The sequence below is a fragment of the Cydia pomonella genome, chromosome 8 (genome assembly GCF_033807575.1).
Source record: "Cydia pomonella isolate Wapato2018A chromosome 8, ilCydPomo1, whole genome shotgun sequence".
Taxonomy (NCBI): domain Eukaryota; kingdom Metazoa; phylum Arthropoda; class Insecta; order Lepidoptera; family Tortricidae; genus Cydia; species Cydia pomonella.
Window position 1 is genome coordinate 11,582,655 of NC_084710.1, and position 23,448 is coordinate 11,606,102.

Sequence of the window (23,448 nt, forward strand, 5' to 3'; positions counted from 1 at the left end):
GACAATAAAATCTTACCTAACATCGGTACATTATGCAGAATTGCTTGTTTCTTAAATAATAAATATGGAAAGAGATTGATAAGTGATACAAGTAATACTGATGCAATAGTAACACGTTTAAAGACTAATTCTGAAATAACAGTCAATAACATGGCACAGTTAGTTAATGCAAATGGATGGATAAGAAAGAAAACCATCATTAAACATATATCAAGTAATGACTTATTGGACTTTCCTGAGCTGACAGAGAATGATTTACAAATATTCTTTGGAGGTTCGTATCAATTAAAGCAGTCAATATGCTACTTAGCAGAGTTGCAAATTGCAGATGGGTCAATTAATAATGAATTTTCAAAAGAACACGATATTCTAAGAATACACATAAAGTCGCGACATATAAATAAAAAAAACATATCATATTTTCATACGTTATGTGCCCAATAAAAACGACTGTGAAGGTATAAGCGATCACTTCTGTACTTGCCCCAACGGAAACCGAACTGCAGGTTGCTGCTCGCATATAGCTTCAATAATATATTACTTATCCAATGCGAGATATAAATCAAAAATTATAAAACCAGCCGAAATTCTGACCAACATATTTGATAATTACTTAGACAATTTGACAATTATTAACGAAGACAGTGATGACGATTAATTAATAATTGTTTTCTACTTAAAAACTTGTAACGTATAAATAGGTACACAAAGTTATGTTAATATGTTAATAATAGGAAAGAAAAAAATGTTTTTATAAATATAAATGAGTTTGATTCATACTTCTTTACCCCCACCTTTTTCAAATCGGGCACGAGCAGCGGTCCGATCGCAAGCCATTGTTTATTTTATTAATAATGCAAGGCTCTTAGTGGAGTTCAATGAATAGTACGCACCAAAGAGCCAATACATATTAATTTCGCAATGTTCCTTCTGGAGTAGGTCCATGAAACTTTTGTATAATGTAAAATATGACAAAAAGTAAAACGAAAAACCAAAAATGAAAATTAGTTCATGCAAATATATATATATATTTGTTTAAATAAAATCTACACATAGGTAATAGAATGTGTTCAGATATAATATATATAGGTAGTCTTTGTTACACAAACTAAGCTCGGTCCTGCGCCTTGAATGCATTTGCAGATTCAATTTGTTTGTAAATTGAATAAATAGGTTCCTTAGAACTCCTATTACGTCTATTACTACGTGGGAAACAACACTAACCTATCCTAGTTAGTGTTGTTTCTCACGTCTGTCACTACACTACCAATGAAATATACAGTAGAACCTAGCACGAATTTTAAGGAAAAAGCAAAAAAGTTTGTGTTATTGAGGTTTCGCCTTATACTGGTATTAACTTAAGAAAGGTTGTTATAGGTTTTGTTTAAACTTAAAGAAGTTTCGAGTTACAGAAGTAAAACAAATTTAAAATTCGAATTCGGTATTTGTACAAAAGTGTAAAGTACAGTTTTGTTGTTTTGTTTTCTTGGAGTTGAAGGTTTGTTAGTAAATAACTTCGAAATATTTATTTTTCGAGTTATAAGTATAGGTAAATTTTCATTTATATAGTTTATTCGAGTTATGGAGGTAAAAAATGTACTGGAAAGCCGCGAAGGGGGATCATTCGTCTAGTCAAGACGTAGTAGTCTTAATGAGGTTAAATATTTCAAGAAGAGAGCGTTTTATTTCGTGTTAACGAGGATTTCGCCGCATAAATGCTAAAGGTAAAGGTAAGCTAAAGCAAAGCCCTTATTTTAAGTATTTAGGATAAATACTGCAAATTGACTTAATGATTACGATTGGATAAGACCCCGTATTCTGAACTAGTATAATACCTACCAGGTAAATATGGGTTCCATTATTAGACCTTTTATTCATGTTGGACCTTACATAAAGGTCATCTTTTCATTACCTACTTAAACTCAGTTTCGCCTTTAATAAATAAACGGTCCGATTCGAAAAATTATTAAGACACGCTTAAGATCTTGGAAAGATCTTTAAAAGATCGATAACTAAACGACATGTCAAAATTGACGTTTATTTCGATTCTGCTGTGATCCCAATAATATCTATCTATGATATTTCTAACGTCAAAGTGACATTGGTTGCCCGAATCGAGCTGCTTCTGTCAATTATACGACATACAAACGATATCTAAATGAGAACTTATCTAAACCAGAACTTATTGTTATCGTATCTCATTCTTCGAATCGGGTCGTTAGTAGGTAAAAATTGCCCATGAGCAACAATATAACGCAAATATCAGATAAAGAATTATGACTTTAACAGAATCACTGTGAAAGATTTAATATAGAGTAAATAAGAATAATGCGTTCCAAGTATACAGTTACCCTTACAACCATGTGTTGCACTTAGTTGGTACACTATACACTAGCTTTCCTGCTTAAATAGATTTATAATACTATATATAAATAAAAATATAACAGGGTAGATGTCTCTTTTTAAGTATTCAGAGATACTTGTGATATAATATATATAAATACTTAATAAACTTCAATTACTTAAAAAACAGAAATTCAAAATTTTTGTCTAAAAGTAGAACTGAGTTTGAAAAACGAAATCTTTTTGAAGCTTATTTCAATACTCCAAAGTTTTGTTCTGAACCTTTACTTCTATATAAAAGACTGAAATTATAACCGAAATATCTTGCTTTTAACCTAACCAAGTTTTAAGCCGGAACCCCACTGCTGCGCACGTTATGCAAGCACGCGTCAGCACGTCACCCACGTGGGTCCATTCAATTGGTCTGCGTGTGTTAACATTTCCACAGCAACCAACGCACAATTTTTATATGTACACGGTTTGACATATAGGCAACTTTTTCATTACAGGCTGACATAGACTTAGCCGTGAGCGCCGCGAAGGCTGCCTTCCACCGCAATTCAGAATGGCGGCTCCTGGACGCCTCAGCTCGCGGTCAAATACTCTGCAGGTTCGCGGACCTAGTCGAGCGCGATGCACTTTTCCTTGCTGAGTTAGAGTCATACAACAATGGCATGCTGATCACCTTCGCCCTGTGGGCGATCAAGGGAAGCGGAAAATTCATCCGCTATATCGCTAGTTTGGCTGATAAAATTCAGGGAGACACCATCCCCGCTGGTACGTTATACCGTTATACAGATTAGTAAAATCCTCCTAGCAAAAACCGAAACATACATATATATAAATCATATTACATATATATAAAAACCTTCTAGGTACTGTACGTTTATGTACCTATTGCTTCTTATCTTTGTTCGTGACTGTTAAATTAACGTCAGCTTCGGTTTAGTGCGTTTTTTGTGCCATAAAAACAGATACCCACAGATTATGTCATCTGACACGTTTTCTAGAGGGCATTTTTCTTGCTTTTACTTAGTTTTAGATCTTAGTGCAGTCTAAATCAGATCCAGTCTTAATTAAATATTGATTCAATTTAAAGAGTTGTTGATTGTGTAAGAGACGTAAAGTATTGTAAGAAATTTTGTCTTCTTTAAAAACGCCTTGAGAATGTACTATCGAACTATCGTACTATCAAAAACTAGTAGTAGGGTTATAATCGTCGAAATCTAAAAAAAACGAAAATTTCGCGGTTTTCTCAATATTTGACAAAGTTACGTTCGGCGCTTGAGGTCTCAAACTTGAATTATTAATTGAGCCAACATCATAACAAGTCTTCAAAAAATCACTTCCGGATTTGACACAAACGCTAATGTATAAAGTTACTGAATTAAATAGGGTTAGTTTTTTCTAATACTTCTATTAAAATCGTTACATTTTGCAGATGGTGACGTATTTGCGTATACATTGAAGCAACCAGTGGGCGTTTGCGGACTGATTCTACCTTGGAACGTGCCTGTGCTTATGTTCATAAACAAAGTCGTGACTGCCTTAGCTGCAGGTAGGTATCTCATCTGAAATTTCTAGTATAAAAACCTAAACAGAGCGATGCGATTATATAGAGTTTCAGCTAAAGGAAATTATAATATATGTACCTATCAATGACACGACTAAAGACTCGCATTCAAATTTTGCAGCAGCGGGAATCGGACGATGTCACTCTTAATCACCTTCATTAGTGACAGGTCAAAAACGTTCTAATCACTAGAGCAATGTGGCAACGACAGCAACGCAATATATTAAGGAAATTGACAGTATAGTCACAGTGTAAAAATAACAGTGGGCCGACGCCTTTGATGTTTGCGTAAAAGCCGACACCGCTCAAGGTCACCGTACCTACCTAGGGCTGTCACAGACTTACACAATTGCCCAAAAGAGTAGGGAAATGTTTTTAGGTTTCATATACTAATTTTACAAATGGCATCCATTTTGGGAATAAAGATGGCGGACGTCACTTTTTTGAAAAAGTTGTCATGGGTGTTGTTTTCTGGGTTTTTGGGGGTGTAGATTTCAAACATGGCATTTATTTTGAAAATAAACATGGCGGACGTCACTTTTTGAAATGAGTGTCGATGTGTGTCGCAGTGATGTCAACCATCTTTAATTCTAAAATGGACTCTAATTTTGAAATCTGCACCTCCATAACCCCCCAAAATGGACATCATTTTCGTAATCGGAACCCGGACGGAGGAACCTCGGAGATGACACCCATATCGATTTTTAAGAAAAAATAATGTCCGCCATCTTGGATTTCAAAATGGATGTCATTTTTGCAATCAACACCCCGAGGACTCTCAAAAATAATTAAAACATCAAATACTACATGATACCTATACAAACAGAAGCAAGAAACAATTTCTTGCATTTTAAATAAAGTCTTAAACTACTCGTAATTTCTTAAAATAAGCTATAAATCATGTCCGCCATTTCGAATTTAAAAATTTGATATCATATAATATATTTTTGTTTACACTGAAACAAACAATCACATGCACATGTCGTATGCAATAATTTAATTGTGCACAAAATGATTGATAATTCCAAGACATGCGTCAGCCCTCAAAATCGTATCCCGGAATACGAACAATGGTCCGTATGAAACTCAGGGACCGCCCCTCCCGCCCGCCGCCCCTTGCACCCCGCACGGTTGCCCCGTTTAGACGCCTTCGTCGACCGACTGTATTATTTCTTAGACTGTGGTATAGTTGCCCATTTCTTGCTGCTGCAACACGCCATCAGCAAGCAGTAAAGGATGACTCACGTTAAATCGCACCGGGTCCGGGCCGGAGATTTTCGGCGCTTCGTTTTCTATCGAAAGCATCATGTGATCACCGGTCATCCGTCATAGAAAAGTAAGCCTGTCGATAAAGTCGCCTGCCTATAAAGTCGGTCTGGACGAACGTGAGTCATCCTTAAAACTGTAACTAACTAATTTATGAGTTTACAATGAAACAGTACAAACACATGTATTTAGTGTAACGTAACACTTACCTTATTTTGCATTGAAGGTTGTACGGTAGTCGTGAAGCCGGCTGAGCAGACGCCTTTAACGGCCCTGGCGTTGGCTGCTCTGCTGAAAGAAGCTGGCGTGCCCGCAGGCGTCGTCAATGTAGTCAACGGATATGGCCCCAGTGCCGGAGCCGCACTCACACAACATCCAGACGTCGCTAAGATCTCTTTCACTGGATCAGTTGAGGTAACAACCCTCCAAGATTGAGCATAGTGCTGGAGTAGGCTCAGCATATGCCTCTGATGTCTTGGCGTTGGCTGGTTGCTATTCGAATTTTGGTAGGTTGTTCGGTGAAGAATGATTAATGTTGAAAAATATTTTAGTATGTTCCAGGCCTATCTCTATTTCTTCTTATTTCTGTTTTCCTAATACAAATTAGTACAGTAAGACTCGGTTCGTTCTATAACCGCCCAAGGTACTTGATCAAGCACTTGACCAATCACTGTTTGTGGAGACCGGTCTGTTTAAGCTTACTCGGGGTACAGATTATGTTAAAGTATGTAACTTTACTTTTGAGTGGCATTAACGTGAGACACTTCATTCGGTTCTTATCTGTTTTAATTATTTATATAAGAATTCAAGCCTTGGCGACCCTCTACATCTCTAAGGATAATTTAATATCTTTTTAGGGTTCCGTAGCCAAATGGCAAAAAACGGAACCCTTGTATATTCGTCATGTCCGTCTGTCTGTCCCATTCTGTCACAGCCACTTTTTTCCGAAACTATAAAAGCTATACCGTTCAAACTTGGTAAGTAGATGTATTCTATGAACCGCATTATGATGTTTACACAAAAATAAAAAAAAAAACAATAAATTTTGGGGGTTCCCCACACTTAGAACTGAAACTCAAAAAATCTTTTTTCATCAAACCGATACGTGTGGGGTATCTATGGCTAGGTCTTTAAAAATGATATTGAGGTTTCTAATATCATTTTTTTCTAAACTGAATAGTTTGCGCGAGAGACACTTCGAAAGTGGTAAAAAGTGTGTGTCCCCCCCCCCCCGTAACTTCTAAAATAACAGAATGAAAAATCTAAAAAAAATATATGATATACATTACTATGCAAACTTCCACCGAAAATTGGTTTGAACCAGATCTAGTAAGTTGTTTTTTTTTAATACGTCATAAATGTACGGAACCCTTCATGGGCGAGTCCGACTCGCACTTGGCCGCTTTTTTATATTTTATCTCCGACACTTAGAGACTTATACATCTCTAAACAATTTTAGTATTTTATGGTTTTATTTTATTTATCATAGTTTTTTTGTGTAATTTGACATTTAGAGACAGTATACATCTCTAATAAAGTATTTATTATTTTATCGATTCGATATTTGTAATTGTTTTTTTTTTTTAATTTTTATTGTTTGTAAAAATGGACATGTAAAAGTGCCCCTGTGGCCTATTTGCTGAATAAATGTTTGATATTTGATATTTGATTTATGTCGAATTAAAAAAAATTACTTACAAGATCTTGTTCAACATTTTACCACTTTGGACACACATTTTACCACTTTGGAAGTGTCTCTCGCGCAAACTATTCATTTTAGAAAAAAATGATATTAGAAACCTAAATATCATTTTTGAAGACCTATCCATAGATACCCCACACGTATGGGTTTGATGAAAAAAATATTGTTTTTTTTTTAATTTTATGACTTATTAAAAAAAACTACTTACTAGATCTCGTTCAAACCAATTTTCGGTGGAAGTTTGCATGACAATGTATATCATATATTTTTTTTAGTTTTTTCATTCTGTTATTTTAGAAGTTACGGGGGGGGGGGGACACATTTTACCACTTTGGAAGTGTCTCTCGCGCAAACTATTCATTTTAGAAAAAAATGATATTAGAAACCTCAATATCATTTTTGAAGACCTATCCATAGATACCCTACATATATTAAGGATGACTCACGCTAGACCGGGCCCGGGCCGGGCCGGAGCTTCCGACGCTTCGTTTTCTATGGAAGCACCACGTGATCATCGATCAGCCGTCATAGAAAATTACGTGTCGGACGCCTTGACCCGGGCCCGCCCCGGTCTAGCGTGAGTCATCCTTTATATATATATATATTTGACTGAGCCTTTAACTTGTTACGCAGGTTGGCAAGCTGATTCAAACGGCGGCCGGAGCTAACAATCTAAAGCGGGTTACTCTGGAGCTCGGTGGAAAGAGCCCCCTCGTCATAATGGCCGATGCGGATTGTGCGTATCTCTTTTTTACTATTTTTACAAGCTTTTATTCAACATGCCCTGTTTGTATGTATGTTGGTGTGGGTCAAATCTTTGAAGCTAAATTTGACGCACTTTCCAATTTCCGATTGAGCTGACATTTTGCATACTTATGTAAATCGGATGACAATGCAATGCAAAATTATTATGACATGGAGCTGATCTGATGATGGAGACAGGAGGTGGCATCTATGATAAAACAACGCAAACTAATTGTGTTTGGAGTTGTTAGAATTGTCTCGATGAGTAGGTATTAGTGGTCTGTGGAAAGAAAAGTACATTCAGCGACGTAAGCTTGTACCATAATTACTAAACCGCCTTCGCCATAGCCCAAACAGTATTCTAAGCGTGCTGGCGCAGCGCTGGGAAACGCCTTTGTTCGCGCGCTGGTTACGGCAGAACGCGCCGGCGCTCGCCGCACCACGCCGCTTTTAATTAGTGTTTATTTTTGTTTGTTGTTATAGGTGTCACTAACATAGATTTATAAGTTTTGCTGTGCTATGTACTAACACTAATATGGATTGTATTATTCGAATTAAACATATTGAATTGAATTGAAATAAATGAAATATTTGCCAAATAACTAATTTTTACCTCTCTACGGGAGGGGTCAGGATTTTAACATTCTATGTATACCTATAATATTGAGAATGTTACCTACACACGGGTAGGTAACATTCTCAATATTCTAAAATCTATGGGCATCACTTGCGCGTAACCTACGCTTTAAAAAGCTTAAACACTCCTTTTGTAAAACCATACAAATACACTTCCTTAATATAGTATCTCGGAAAAAAATATTCCACAACCACAGCTTCAGAAATTTCGTAATCTAGAAAAATAGTCTCAGATTTCACCGACATCAACATCGGCATTTCTTGATTGTGAAACTTGATACACCGAAATTGATTTGATTTTCGGAAAAATATATATAAACACGCCTATTTAGTATTTAACCAGATTCAGAACACAGATTTGAAATTTCTTTATTTAATCACTTACTTGTATGTATATAAATAGCCAACCTATACTTACTTGGGGGCCGATTTTTTAAATTTCAACCACTCGATTTCGTGTATTTTGTTCAATAATATCTCCACTACTAGGCATTTAAATTCTCGTAATGGAATTGAAAACGAGTGGTCAATACCACTCGATTCCCAATTTCTATCGCTCGTATTTAAAAAATAGCATTTCGCCGTTTTTCACAGATTTTCGAGTGACGAAATCGAGCGCTCGAAATTCAAAAATCGGTCCCCAGAGCATTTATTATTAGGACAAATATACCTAATAATAAATACTGTACAGGGATACGATCTATCTGCGGTGGGGAATAAACGCTTGAGGTAGATTTGTGATATTATATAATATATTTTTTCTTTAAGCAGTGATAACACAAATATCGACCACTATAAATGATTGCCGCTTTCGGAATCAATCGCCTGCAGATCTTTATTCCTTCAGCAGGGCGAGAGTTCTGAATTCAAATAATCGTTGCCAGTTATCTACCACGATACTGTGAAGGTTTACAACCTTCACAATACTCAGAATTTTAAAACCCTCAGCATTTATACCTACTACATTAATTTAGTTAACCTAAAGGACTGCAAAAAATACTTAATAGAGACCGCACTTAATTTTCACACTAATAATTTCTAATTAAAGAAAGTATTAAAATGTCGTTGAAAGTTATTTATTTCTTGGCCTTTTTTATATGTCGGCATTAATTCCAAATTAATTTTCTCAGTTTATTTTTATATCTCTACAGTAATACCCCGCTTTACGCGAGAGATGCGTTCCAGGGAAAATCGTGTAAAGCGAATTTCGCGTATATCGGGGTCTTTTAATAAAGTACCAAATTTAGAATCAAACCGCTTTTATTAGAAAATTGTTTACATTTCACTCAGGAAATTACATTAAAACCGCTTTTTAAAAGAAATTTTTACATTTTACATTTTAAAAAATACATAATAAGTGCTATTTAAGTCTACCTATTGTTTTCTGAGTGGCTTTTCACTTCCGATCCGGGCTGCAAGAGTGATGTAGTATTTGGTGGCAGGTACATCAATTGAACTTCTAAAATAATCCAAAGTTGGTTGGACATCCACCAGCGTGGAGCGTTATCCAGGAGCAACAGCACTTTCCGTGGAATTCCATTTCTGACGCAGTAATCTTTGACTTCTGGTCAGAAACATGTTTTCAACCAGTCTGTGAAAACTTCTCTGGTCATCCACGCCTTTCGATTTGATCGCCAAAATACTGGTAGAGTGCTCTTATTCGTGCAGCTCGTTGCACGCGGTGTTACTGATTGATAAACCAGCAACGGTTTTAGCTTGAAATCCCCAGTACCATTACCTCCTAGAAGAAGAGTAAGCCGAACACCCAATAACGTAATAATATTTATAGTTAGAAGATAGATTACCATCCGAGGTGGCCCGATGTGCCGCGGCCAAGTAAATAACCAATCAGATACTATCAATCCAGTGACCAATAGTGCACTCGCGTAAAGCGGGGCAATTTAGCGCGAAAATCGAAAAACCGTGTTATAGCGAATCCGCGTAAACCGGGGTCGCGTAAAGCGGGGTATTACTGTATGTATTTAAAATGAAGTTCACAATCAACTATTTGTTTATTCATGAATAATTTTATATTCATGGATCATAATTAAAAACTAGGTACGGTTTCTTGGGTTTTTCATCGTCTTCAAATCAGGAACTAGTGGTACTTACATTTTTGTTCCATATAATATGGAAACTGTTTCAAAATCTTCTCTTCTTCAGTCGGTCCCTCAATCCTGAGGATCTTGACATCATATCTTTCTGTTGAAGACAAGATTCTTCCATAGGCTTCCATTCCTCGCCAAGCGCAGGGCCTCGTGCAGTTTTAATTGCATTAGTGCAGTTATTTGAGCACACCATCTAGTAGGAGGAGGGCCCCGAGGTCTGGTGGTCAACTTTGCCCGTCATAATAACTCAAATGTTTCAAATTAGTACAACACAAATAGTGATATTATTTCTTACGTTATAAATTTAATGGTCTATGAAATATAGACAATCATAAATAAGCAAAGAACCTAACAAGTTTAACCAGTGTGCAGTCTTGTTCTCTAGTATAAAGACCGATTAGATTTTCCGTGGTAAAAGTATTTTAACAAGTCGTAAGCAACAAAATTGTGTTCCTGGTGATAATATTTTTAACATAGTTTGGGTACGGTGAAAGCCGTCATCTCTATATAATTTATAACCTTAAAAGGAAAATTGTATGGATGACAGGTGTCACCGTCCCCAAGCTATGTGGAAAATATAATAGAGTCAGACCAAGCTAGGTTGGCAACGATTTTGATAGCCCAGCCTAGGCAAGTGTTAAGTAAAAGTTTGACGTTTAAAATAACACTTGCACTGTCTGGGATGTCAAAACTGCTGCCAACTTATCTTGGTCTGACCTATTAAATATTTATTTATTTATTTAAACTTTATTGCACACATTTTCAAAAAGAGTACTTACAAATGGCGGACTTAACGCCTTGAGACATTCTCTACCAGTCAACCATTGGGCTACACAGAAATAGTTTGGTGCAGGATATCGCAAAGAGTTTCTAAAATTTCGTTAATTTGCACGTATTTAAGAGATTTGTGTAGAACCTCGACCCCGTTTGCTTGTACTAATCCAGTTCATATAGTATTTCCGAGAAGTCTAAAATATCACCTACACTAAAAATGTGATTTTACTTAACAAAAAAATCTTAAATTATAGTGGATATAGCGGTGCGCACTGCAGCGTTTGGTGTTTTCGGCAATCAGGGCCAGATGTGTATCGCCGCCTCGCGTCTATACGTCCAGTCTTCCATCTACGATAAGTTCGTCGAAAAGGCAGTCGAGTTCGCGAAGAACATTAAGATCGGACCTCCTACTGAACAAACCACACAGCATGGACCACAGGTGATACACCGGGTGTGCTGGCCTGTAACACGAGCAATAAATTTAACTGTAGGCTGTACTCCTCACACTTACCAACGTTTGTTCAGCGATTTTTGAAAATTATGAATTCTTTAGACTTCCTATTTTTCATACAAATTAAATATTACCTTCAATGTACGCTGTCATAAGTGTAATTGACGTTGATTGTCACGCGTTAAACATAACAAAATTCGCAATACATTGCGTCTTAGAATAAACTTTAAAGTGTTCTAAAAATCAAAATAAAAGTTGCTGAACAAATGTTGGTCAGTTTGAGGAGTACAGCTTACAGTTTAATTTTTGCTCCTGTTACAGGCCACACCTAGTATTAGCTTATTAAAGCGCCACTTGCGGCGTTTTCAGAAACTAAATGGGTCAAACACTTTCGTCTTTCCGGTAATAAATATATTAGTTAGCGAAGTGGGTAAAGTTGAAAGTCTAAACATGCCTATAAGTAACAGTTGATGTTCACAGGAAATACGCATAAGTCTATCTAATACAAAAAAAAGTAATAGACCTAAATTAATTTGATTTTATTACAACACTTCAAGTGTTTGAAATTTTTTGTAAGCATATTTTTACAATTTTGTAACACCAAACGTTTTGATTTATTTGGGAGTTATTTTAATTAATTTTGACGACATAATGCTTTTGTATTGTTATACCAACAGATTGACGAGGAGATGATGAATAAAGTTCTTCGCTACATTGAAAAGGGCCAACAAGAGGGAGCAAAACTTTTGATCGGTGGTCAACGGATTGGAAACCGAGGTTTCTACATTCAGCCAGCCGTATTCAGTAACGTCACTGATGACATGACGATAGCAAAAGAAGAGGTATTTTTCAAATTTATAACTTCAAGTTAATTTATCCCAATGCACCTTCTATATTATAATTGGTAGCAAATCTCGTTATAATGGTAACATGATACTTATTTATAATGTAGTACCTAAATTACGTTACATTTCTCTGTTACCATCACTAAAATACTTCTTACTTGTAGATATTCGGCCCTGTGCAGAGCATCCTAAAGTTCGAAACGCTGGAAGAGGTGATCGAACGCGCCAACAACACCAGTTACGGGCTTGCTGCCGGCATCTTCACCACCGACATTACCAAAGCTCTGCAGTTCACTAAACATGTCGAAGCCGGTGTCGTTTGGTAATATTTTTTTTTCTTTTTATTTATTGAAACTTTTTGCATAGTTAAAATATATTTTTATGTCCTATTTCTCACCGCAAGAAGAAGAAAAGGCGTTTACACTAGTCAAAACTAGTTTTACGAGAGCCCTCAGGGACAACTAGATTTTTCAGTCAAAAATAGGTTTCGCAAAGTGCCTTCATGAAAATTAATTGCATGCATTTTCACTAGTTAAAATTAGTTTTTACGGTATTCTGCTAGAGTTAAAACATAGGTGCGACGACGAGCGAAGCGAGGAGGACCGTGTTAGGTTGACGATGACCAAACAGCGCAAGAACCCTTTTTACATATTTTATAAAATGTTAATTTTATAAAAAAAAGCTTTTTCGTGTTATGCGTATCATTTAGTCTTTTTTTTTTTTTTATACTACGTCGGTGGCAAACAAGCATACGGCCTGCCCGATGGTAAGCAGTCTCCGTAGCCTATGTACACCTGCAACTCCAGAGGAGTTACATGCGCGTTGCCGACCCTAACCCCACCCCCCTCGTTGAGCTCTGGCAACCTTACTCACCGGCAGGAACACAACACTATGAGTAGGGTCAAGTGTTATTTGGCTGCGATTTTCTGTAAGGTGGAGGTACTTCCCCAGTTGGGCTCTGCTCTAGATCTGGAATGACACCTGCTGTGCTGTGCCCTACCACACAAGGCGAGATGACATTCACATTGCCCATACCTCTCTTTTGGACGTAGTTTAAGGACATACCCGGGTCCAAAAGTCTAGAGCTAGAGCTACTTATACCATGGGTATCCTCTTTTTTATGAATGACGAAAGTGTACCATAAATATAAGTGGCTCTTGCTCTAGACTCCTTGTATTATTAGAGTAGCTGCATTTGCTCCATAGCTGCAATTGTCTTGTCTGATCTTACGTAATTTACATTAGATAATTATATTCAACTAAATGACCAAGCACCGAATATTAATCCGGAGGTCGCGGGTTAAAATCCTGGGTCTGAGTTTTTCGAAACTTATATGTACGAAATATCATTCGATATTTTACCACTAGCTTTTCGGTAAAGGAAAACATCGCGAGGAAACCTGTATACATCCGGATTTTTTTAAGGCGTATGTGAAGTCCGCAACGGCCAGCATTGGGCCAGCGTGAGGACTGTAGCCCTCTCGTATATGACAGCAGGCCTGTGCCCAAGAGTGGGACCTAAATAGGCTGCCCCCTTAACCAACGTGCCAATCGTTAAAGCTCTATAGCGTAGCGTAGTCATCTCTCTCTATCTCTTTTAAATTCGTGCGACAGTGACAATTGCGTTTCGTTCGCTACAGAGGTTTAACGATTGGCACGTTGGCTACGCACCCAGAACTATTATTTATTACTATTATTATATATACCTATTATTAAATGAGCTTTTGCTTGGTGCTACATCAAACGAGATACATAAAACGATATTTTGTTTACACAATGTCCATTGTTCTCTATTTAAGCCAGGCAAACACCCAAGAGGCACATGAAATGAAGCCTGCCGGCGCCTTTTGTTGTGTAACTTTAACTATTTAATAGCTCTGGGACTTTTATGGCCTTTTATTCTTACGAATCTCCGTAGCTCCTCCATATTGAAAAGTCTGAATCGACAAAAAAAAATCATTAGCTAATTTTATGGTTTAAAGGATGACTCACGTTAGACCGAGCCGGGTCCGGGTCGGAGCTTCCGGCACTTCGTTTTCTATGGAACGGATTACCAGTCATCTGTCATAGAAAAGTAAGCACTGGAAGCTCAGGCCCGGACCCAGCCCGGTCTAAAGTGAGTCATCCTTAAATTTACGTGTTATTTGTTACCTGCTAATGCTTGTAAATGGAGCCGTCTCTGCGAAACATGTCGCGTGAGTGACTAAGAAATACATGAGTTAAACTGAAAAAACAGGATGACTCACGACATTTTAAACTCGAAAAGATAGTCATATAAGTATTGAACGAAACTCCACGAGAATCGGTTGAAATGATACCTGCCCGCTTCGTAAGGTAGCGTAGCGTAGTCATCTCTTTCTATTACTTTTCCATAATAGTGCGACAGTGACAGTTGAGTTTCGTTCGCTCCGGAGCGTTAACGATTGACATGTTGGCTAAGCGGGCTGTAAAGCAGAACATCCGGACACACATACGCACAAGCTGAAACGGAGTCCTTCACTTTGTTCAATGTCAAAATGCACTAAGGGTGAATTTAAACAATTTCCTATATAGTATCACAGAGAAATAAGTAAGCATAGAGTGCTCACTCCATACATCAGTTTCTTAGCAAAACCCTTATTATTGTCGTAGTCAACATCTAGCGTCAAGGAGCGGTTTCTTCAGTACTATTACTTGGCAATAGATGTCGCGACGAACAAAAAGTGTAATACTCAACAATTTTCAGCTTATATTATAACCGCATTAACTGGAACTCTATTTTCAACTCCTGCTTGTAATATTAGTTGTAAATTGTCAAGTATACTACTACTACTACGTATAATACAATTTTCGTCATTCGCGCCACTTGTGTCATCTACTGTTGAGAAGCGGTACTGATAAATCCGCTATTTGACGCTATTAGATGTCGACTACGAAAATAATAAGCGTTTGCTAAGAAAACGGATGTATGGAGTGAGCACTATATGCTTTAAGAGAACATTTCTTTATGACATATACCTATCTGAAAAGATAATTATTTACTTTTCATTATACAGGGTTAACCACTATTTGTCATACAACCCACAATGTCCGTTTGGCGGCTTCAAAGATTCTGGAATTGGGCGCGAAAAGTAAGTCGTGAACTTTATTTATTTCAAACATTTTCATACTGAAATAGTTAGTATCAAAACTCGTAACTAACCATGCATGGTGACGGTAATTGTCTTGATTTGTGCTCTAGTACAGGTGGTCTGTGCTTTATACATATTATTTTCATGGATTCATCAAAGTGACTGAGGATCTACTTATGTATGTCTGCCAACAGGCGTATTTAGATAAATAATAATAATAAGCCCCCAGGGCAACTTGTGGCGAGCCGAATGGGAAGTGACGTCCCTTGGGTCCCATACCCCCGAGAGTCAGTCCGTTTTCGGGGACCCATATTGTGAGTTGGCGAGTCACCACCTGTCCATTTTATTCGTATTTTTTAACATATGATCAGGGCAGGTGCCATAGTCTCGGTTACCAGTCCACTAGCTACTCAACCAGTCAGTCAGGTCAGTTTCTCTTTGTACCTTTTTCTTACAATAGTCCTACACTAATCGGGGCTTGTCCTTGGGTGCGCTACTATAGTACTGATAAACAGGGATACACATGGTGTCACATTACTTTTAGAGTAAATTGGTTTTACGTGTTGGCTTCGGCCCCACGCACGCCTTCCAAATACCCGGGACCCCATGGTTCCGATAATTTGTAAGAGACGTACAAATATTAATAATATCAATATCAGTGGGCCTACCTATTCATATCTATATTATATTAGTATCATAATTTTAAAATTTGAATACGGTCGTCGGCTTCCTTTATCTAATTAAATAGGGCAGTGACACTTCGGAATCAAATAAACGAACGACGAATGAAGCAGCCGTGAAGACCTTGGCTAAACTAATTTTCTTTAAGGTAATATTTTTTCCGGCCTCCCTTTTTTAACGATAAACATTTTTGTATTCGGAACAACGTTAGCGACTAGATTGGTCTATTTAAGGTTGTCCCCAATTGAAAACATTTTGTAATTTTGAGTACTACTTTTTAATATAAAGCATAACTTGCTGTGATATTAGAATATAAACACTTGTCGGGGCAGTTGGACAGGTATAGGAGACCATCCCACCTCCGAACCTTAACCAATGAACCATACTTTAAAATACCTAAAAGCACCAATGAATATGGGAAAGGGCTCTGGCCAACATACCTGCCTAATATCCTGAACACCTAACCCAAAACCACACAGTAAAGAGTACACTTAAGAAAACATTGATTAATATTAATTAATTAATGCTACAACGAATATTAAAATAACATGTAACCACTAACTAACTAAAACAAAACAATACTAATATAATTAAGGCTAAACTTACGAGTAGTTAAAATAATTTCCAAATGTAGAGATTGTAACTGAGTTCTGACTGTACAGACACATTTTCTTCAATGTCTGGGTCAAAAGAACGCGAAGGTTCAAGATACCCGTATTTTTTATATTCACGAATTTCTTAATTTTCATTTAAGAAACCCATTTAGATAGTTACTTTGAACCAAAGAGCGTATGTAACAAACGACTATATAGTGACGTAGCAGTGTGACGTCATAATGCTGTTTGAAACATTGTAAAAAACGAAAAAATAATTCAAAAAGCGTTTTTAATGCGTAAAGCCATTCGGGTCAAGAGCACGCACTTTACATTCTGATGACCGAAAAATGAATTAAACTTTCGTACTGATGAAACATAAAACTCACAGGGAAGCACTTAAAGTAGTTTAATTACTTTTAGCAGCTTTACGTTCAATATCAACGGGTTTAAGTTTAAAGTAGAAATTACCGTAGGCGTACTCGTGCCAGCCAGGCATGTAAAATCGTTATTACGCGTGCGTTGGGTAAAAGTGCGTAAATGGGGTAATTTATCCTAGCAAAATATTTGAATTGTATTCAATAAAATTCAGAATATTAGTAAAACGAGTAGTTATTAAATTGTCTGATCAATATCCGCTTACTAATTTAATTTAAGAATTTAGTCTAAGTACCTACTCATATATGTAGTTACAAATATTTAATAGTATTTTATGCAACAGTTGTATAAGAAGGGTCAAAAAAGGCGAGTGGCGTGAGTTACAATGTGAGCCGGAGCCGAAGGCGTAGGCGAACATTGTAAAGGAATACGCCACGAGAATTTTTTGACCTACTTATACAACGTTGCATACAATATTTTTCCTACGAGTCAACAAAAATAAATCTTAATTTAGGTAAACAAATTACAGCAAAAGTATATAGCCAAGACGCGCGAGCATACCTTGTTACGCGCCCAGCCCGCCCCGGGCCGTGGCCGGCCGGTCAGCGACACCTCCTCGTAACTCATGAGGCCCTGGTACTTGCTACTTGCTAAATTAATTTTTTGGACAGTTTTTTCTCAATTTTGGCCACCGTAGCCTACGGAGACTAATAAGCAACGCTAAGCGGTCTTCGTAGTCTATGGGTGTTGCTATATTACGGGTGTCACATGCGTGTTTCTGACTTATGAAGTAATTATTTTTACTATGCAACCAAATGAATATTTTGTAAGTTGGCAGCAATGCACTTAGTTTAAAACTGTATTCGTTTTGGTTTTGTTAGGTTGGTAGCCATTAATCGCAGTAACGTTATAGCTTATAAAAGCACAAGAGCTTTTATGAGGAATAGACAATATAGACTTTTCTTGAAATCTTTTATGTATGTTCTTATATTCGTGTTAATGAATGCATAAATGACAGATAACAGTAGAGGAGTAGGAAAAAACCATAATAGTACTTTGGTATTTAATAGTGCTTGAAGGTGTATTTACTAGCTTTTCGGTGAAGGAAAACATCGTGAGGGAACCTGCATACATCTGCGAAGAAATTCAAAGGTGTATGTGAAGTCTCCAATCCGCATTTGGCTAGCGTGGGGACTATAGCCCGAGCCCTCTCACGCATGAGAGGAGACCTGTGCCCAGCAGTGGGACGTATATAAGCTGTATTATTATTATTTTTGAAGGTGTATTCTCATAATTAATAAGCTCTGCGTATAAATCATTCCCGTTTGTTCCCGTCTCAGGTATGGCGGCGGTCAAGTAGGGCGTGGACAGGACAAATATTAATACACCGTGATTGAATACCTATTGCATCAAAACTTGGCTGCATTAGGTGTTTTGCCAGAATTCAGCAGAAAAAGATTTCAACTTTTTTTAATTCTTCCCTTAATGGGGTTCAAAGACAGGTTAAATTACGTACACAAGAGAGTGTGTCTACTTGAGTTAGATGCATAATGTGATTTTGTATAGGTTCTTCTTATTTCCTGGACACGTGCCCATTCTGAAATTTGGTTCCTTATTGTTTTGGACTTAGTTTTATTTGCTAGTTATTCAAACCTATACCTACATATAGAGATTTAGAATTTTCTAACTTATGTACCTATGACAAAATTGTATCTTTATGCCCGACTCATAACTTTCATCCACGTGTCAGTTGTGACATACCTACTTCACATTCTTATTTTACGTAAACGAAGTCCGCGACTAAAGCTAGTCTCTTTCATAAAATGAGCAATTGATCATCCGCATCCAACTTCAGCACCAGTGTGAAGAACTTTTAACTGTTCCGTGGGATTGTCCCGTGAGATTACCAATCACAAAAAATAATTTTCAAAATCGGTTCAGAAATGACGGAGTTATGGAGTAACAAACATTAAAAAAAAAATACAACGGAATTGATAACCTCCTCTTTTGAAATTTTGAAGTCGGTTAAAAATGGGACAATGTCATCGTTAATTTCAAATTCTATGAAATATGAAAATACTTATGACGTTATTGACGTTTCTTATGACACCCTTACTTTGTTCTATTTAAATCGGTGCAAATATAGCTTAAACGGAGTTTAATAAATGTTGACCAGAAATCAAATGGAACTTTTTTTCTCATTTCAGTGGAATGGACTGCGTCAACGCTTACCTGGAGGTTAAGACGGTGAATATGGCTCTGCCGAAAAAGTTTTAGAATACGACTAAATCTTTGCCCGCATGGATGGGGCTTCATCAAATAATCAAAATCAAGTGATATTTTTATTACACTATATAGTTCATTGTTCATTATTTGAAACCATTAGTTTGTGTTTGTATTCCTAATAAGCAATATTATCGTTTACAATAAATCTTAAAGCCCTAAAAACGCTTACTCATTTTTAAACTGAAAAGAAATCAGTGAAACTAATACAATATGGTTCTGGTTCTGTAGCGTTCGACTCGCCGGCACTCAGTATCCGTAAAGGGACCACACAAGAAATCGCAAATTATTTTTCCATTTCTTCATTTTGAATCTTATTGCAATTTCCATAGGAGTTGTAATTCAATAGCCGGTTAAAGTCGCCGGACCATTTTTAGGGTTCCGTAGCCAAATGGCAAAAAACGGAACCCTTATAGTTTATGCAGGTAGGTAGTCGCGTGCGGTTTTACTTAACAATAGACAAAGGATAAGCCGCTCGGGGCCAGCTACAAACCTAACGACTATACAAGCTTTTATCGCTGACTGTACTTTTTTTCCACAGGCAACTAATACTCATCGAGACAATTCTAAAACCCCCAAACACAATTCGGTTGCGTTGTTTTATCACAGAGTTCCTATGGCTACATCCTGTCTCCATCATCAGATCAGCTTGATGGTACCATAATTATTGCATTGTCACCCGATTTACATATGTATGCAAACTTTCAGCTTCATCGGAAACCGGGAAGTGATTTAAAACACTCCCTTCGGTCGTGTTTTAATTTATCGCCACTCGTTACGAATTTCCTATTTTTCGCACTTGTATCGTAAATAACTATTATTACACTCCCGCAGACGGTTAAGTATCTAATGTTTTCCAAGTGTATGTAAGTACTTTCGTTTCCTAAGCAATTTTGTGCAAATGATGGCCTTTGCTTTAGTGGAGCAAAGCTCCATTTCATTCTGTTTCGTGAAGTCAGCCCCAATAATTTGCATGGCATCTCCATTGAATGGGCATACTTCATGCATAGAAATGGGATCGTCCCCCACTCGGTCCTCATTTCCTCATTTGGTTTACGATAACGTACTGCACGCACGGATCTATCATTTGTTTCGAATAGTGGTTGTGCGCGAAGACGAAAATATAACATCTATAACAGTTATTATGTCCGCAACTAAGCATAAAGGTTTGAAAAATAATAATTTAAACTACCCGAGACTAGTAATGATGTAAAATATTGACAATGCGTGAAGAGAGGTTCTGGAATGATATTATAAAACGTATGGGAATGACATGAATAAAATGTAATTCCAAAAGATATACACATCTCACTGATATGATTCCAAAATCATTCGAATATCGGTCTGATGTCACTTCAATAGGTAACAAATATTTCCATTAACGTTCATGCCTTTTTAGGGTTCCGTAGCCAAATGGCAAAAAACGGAACCCTTACTCGTATAGATTCGTCATGTCCGTCTGTCTGTCCGTTTATGTCACAGCCACTTTTTCCCGAAACTATAAGAGCTATACTGTTCAAACTTGGTAAGTAGATATATTCTATAAACCGCATTAAGATTTTTACACAAAAATAGAAAAAAAACTATAAATTTTGGGGGTTCCCCATACTTAGAATTGAAACTCAAAAAATATTTTTTCATCAAACCCATACGTGTATCTATGGATAGGTCTTTAAAAATGATATTGAGGTTTCTAATATCATTTTTTTCTAAACTGAATAGTTTGCGCGACAGACACTTCCAAAGTGGTAAAAAGTGTCCCCTCCCTTCGTAACTTCTAAAATAACAGAATGAAAAATCTAAAAAAAAATATATGATATACATTGCCATGCAAACTTCCACCGAAAATTGGTTCGAACGAGATCTAGTAAGTAGTTTTTTTTTAATACGTCATAAAAATTAAAAAAAAAATTTTTCATGAAACCCATACCCATACGTGTGGGGTATCTAGGGATAGGTCTTCAAAAATGATATTGAGGTTTCTAATATCATTTTTTTCTAAACTGAATAGTTTGCGCGAGAGACACTTCCAAAGTGGTAATGTGACCCCCCCCCCCCTGTAACTTCTAAAATAACAGAATGATTAAACTAAAAAAAATATTTGATATACATTACCATGCAAACTTCCACCGAAAATTGATTTGAATGAGATCTAGAGTAAGTAGTTTTTTTTAATACGTCATAAATGGTACGGAACCCTTCATGGGCGAGTCCGACTCGCACTTGGCCGCTTTTTTAAACAAGTGTGATCGGGGTTTTAGTTACCACTCGGGGTGAATGACCTCAATAACTGCTTATTTTAATGTGCAGCCCTTCCGCCCTCGCGTGACTAAGCACGGTCACTACACTCGGCTCCGCCGCTTCGGTTTGCTGGTCACCTTCGGCAACCGACCTCAGCCGCTCGCCTCACTCGTACCCTCACAGCGGGCATGGGCTGCCCCCTGGAGGGAGGGCAGCCCCAATAGACAAAACCACGTGGATAGTGGGGGGCTCTGATTCGGTTTTAGTTGACCTTGACATTTGGGTAACCTTGCGATTTTGGTGACGTGGTATCGTGTCACGTAGGCTGATTTCACTGCACCTGCAACTTTGTCGATTTTTCAAATCAAACGCTAGCCACCTTATTATATCATATTACCATTCTTTTAATCAATTTAACTGCTTAGAGACATGTTTTGAAAGGTTGACTGGTAGAGAATGCCTCATGGCATTATGTCCGCCTTTTGTACTATAAGGTTTTCTTTTGTGCAATAAAGATTAAATAAATAAATGTTTTTATCTACCAACCAACTTTTTAATCTTGCTGACCAAATAATTATTCGCAGCTCGACTCTTTATTAAGCAGATAAATTATAACAGAAGCAGATCGATATTGTTTATTATGTTGACCGTTTGTTTTCACAAAATTATTTGCTGACCAAGAGTTGTAGCTCGATTTTTATTTATTGCCAGCAAAGTGTTTGTATGCTGTCCAAATTATTTAATGGGTTTTTTTTTTTCACCTCAGTTTTATAAACGGCTGATCATTTAATCACTTCCCGTTTCGAATCCCGGTAAGGGCATTTATTTGTGTTATGAGCACAGATATTTATTTCTAAGTCATGGATGTTTTCTATGTATTTAAGCATTTGTATATTATACAGGGTGGTTCATGATACGTGAGCAGGACCAAGCCTACACAATCAGTAAATGATAATGAATCGTTCACCGTCATATTTAAGTAAAACACGCTTGTTTCTGTTATCTAACTTTGTTTTAAAAACAAATTTGATTATCTACAATCATGGACACCCTGCAATACTTAATTAACAAAGATAAAACTTCTTTAACCGCTATGACAGCACTTTGATTATGAAGAAAATAAAATGTCACACTTGAGCGAGATACGATTTTTCAAAAGTAACCAGACTCCGATGACATTCATTTTGTGACTTGTTATGAATAAAACAAAGAGGGTGACCATAAATGTCGTAAATAAAATAAAATAAAATATTGAAAGAAAAAAATAATTTAACGTTAATCTCACAAATACTGGTACGAAACAGTTACTGATAAATTACTAAATACGCAGGCTTAATACTGCTCACGTCTCCTGAATCATCCTGTCTAATCATCGTTGTCTGAGTACTTAGTCAATTTGTGTCAGAATGTCCCTATAATATTAATTTATTTTATTTGTTTACCTATATAAATTACTTTAGCTTTTTGCCATTTGTTTCAAGCCACATAACCAGTGGAAAACTTATACGTAGTTTACCTACGCCTGCTGTAAATAAATAGATAAGTAATACACAAGCACGTTAACAGTACTCATTTGACTCATTACACAGCTAAAAGTTATGTAACGTTGGTGTAAAAGTTGTACCTACAAAAAACCTAATTCGGTTTTGTATAGCCTAAGCCTTAGTAATAAAAAAGAAATCCGCTATTAAACAGACGTTAATAGACTTCAAGCATTTTAG

General features: G+C 36.9%; 1 protein-coding gene across 2 annotated transcripts in view; it reads left to right on the plus strand.

Annotated features, from left to right (window-relative positions):
* Window positions 1–21,523, plus strand: part of LOC133520576 (aldehyde dehydrogenase 1A1-like) — a 39,360-nt gene extending 17,837 nt beyond the window's left edge. For both annotated transcript variants that reach the window (XM_061855082.1, XM_061855081.1), the window contains exons 3-11: window positions 2,853–3,120; window positions 3,785–3,901; window positions 5,409–5,596; window positions 7,518–7,620; window positions 11,401–11,585; window positions 12,275–12,439; window positions 12,607–12,764; window positions 15,477–15,551; window positions 19,411–21,523. In XM_061855082.1, coding sequence (XP_061711066.1) covers window positions 2,853–3,120; window positions 3,785–3,901; window positions 5,409–5,596; window positions 7,518–7,620; window positions 11,401–11,585; window positions 12,275–12,439; window positions 12,607–12,764; window positions 15,477–15,551; window positions 19,411–19,480 — 1,329 coding nt within the window. In that variant the 3' untranslated portion in view covers window positions 19,481–21,523. The remainder of the gene's footprint in view (window positions 1–2,852; window positions 3,121–3,784; window positions 3,902–5,408; window positions 5,597–7,517; window positions 7,621–11,400; window positions 11,586–12,274; window positions 12,440–12,606; window positions 12,765–15,476; window positions 15,552–19,410) is intronic.
* Window positions 21,524–23,448: the final 1,925 nt, after the last annotated feature.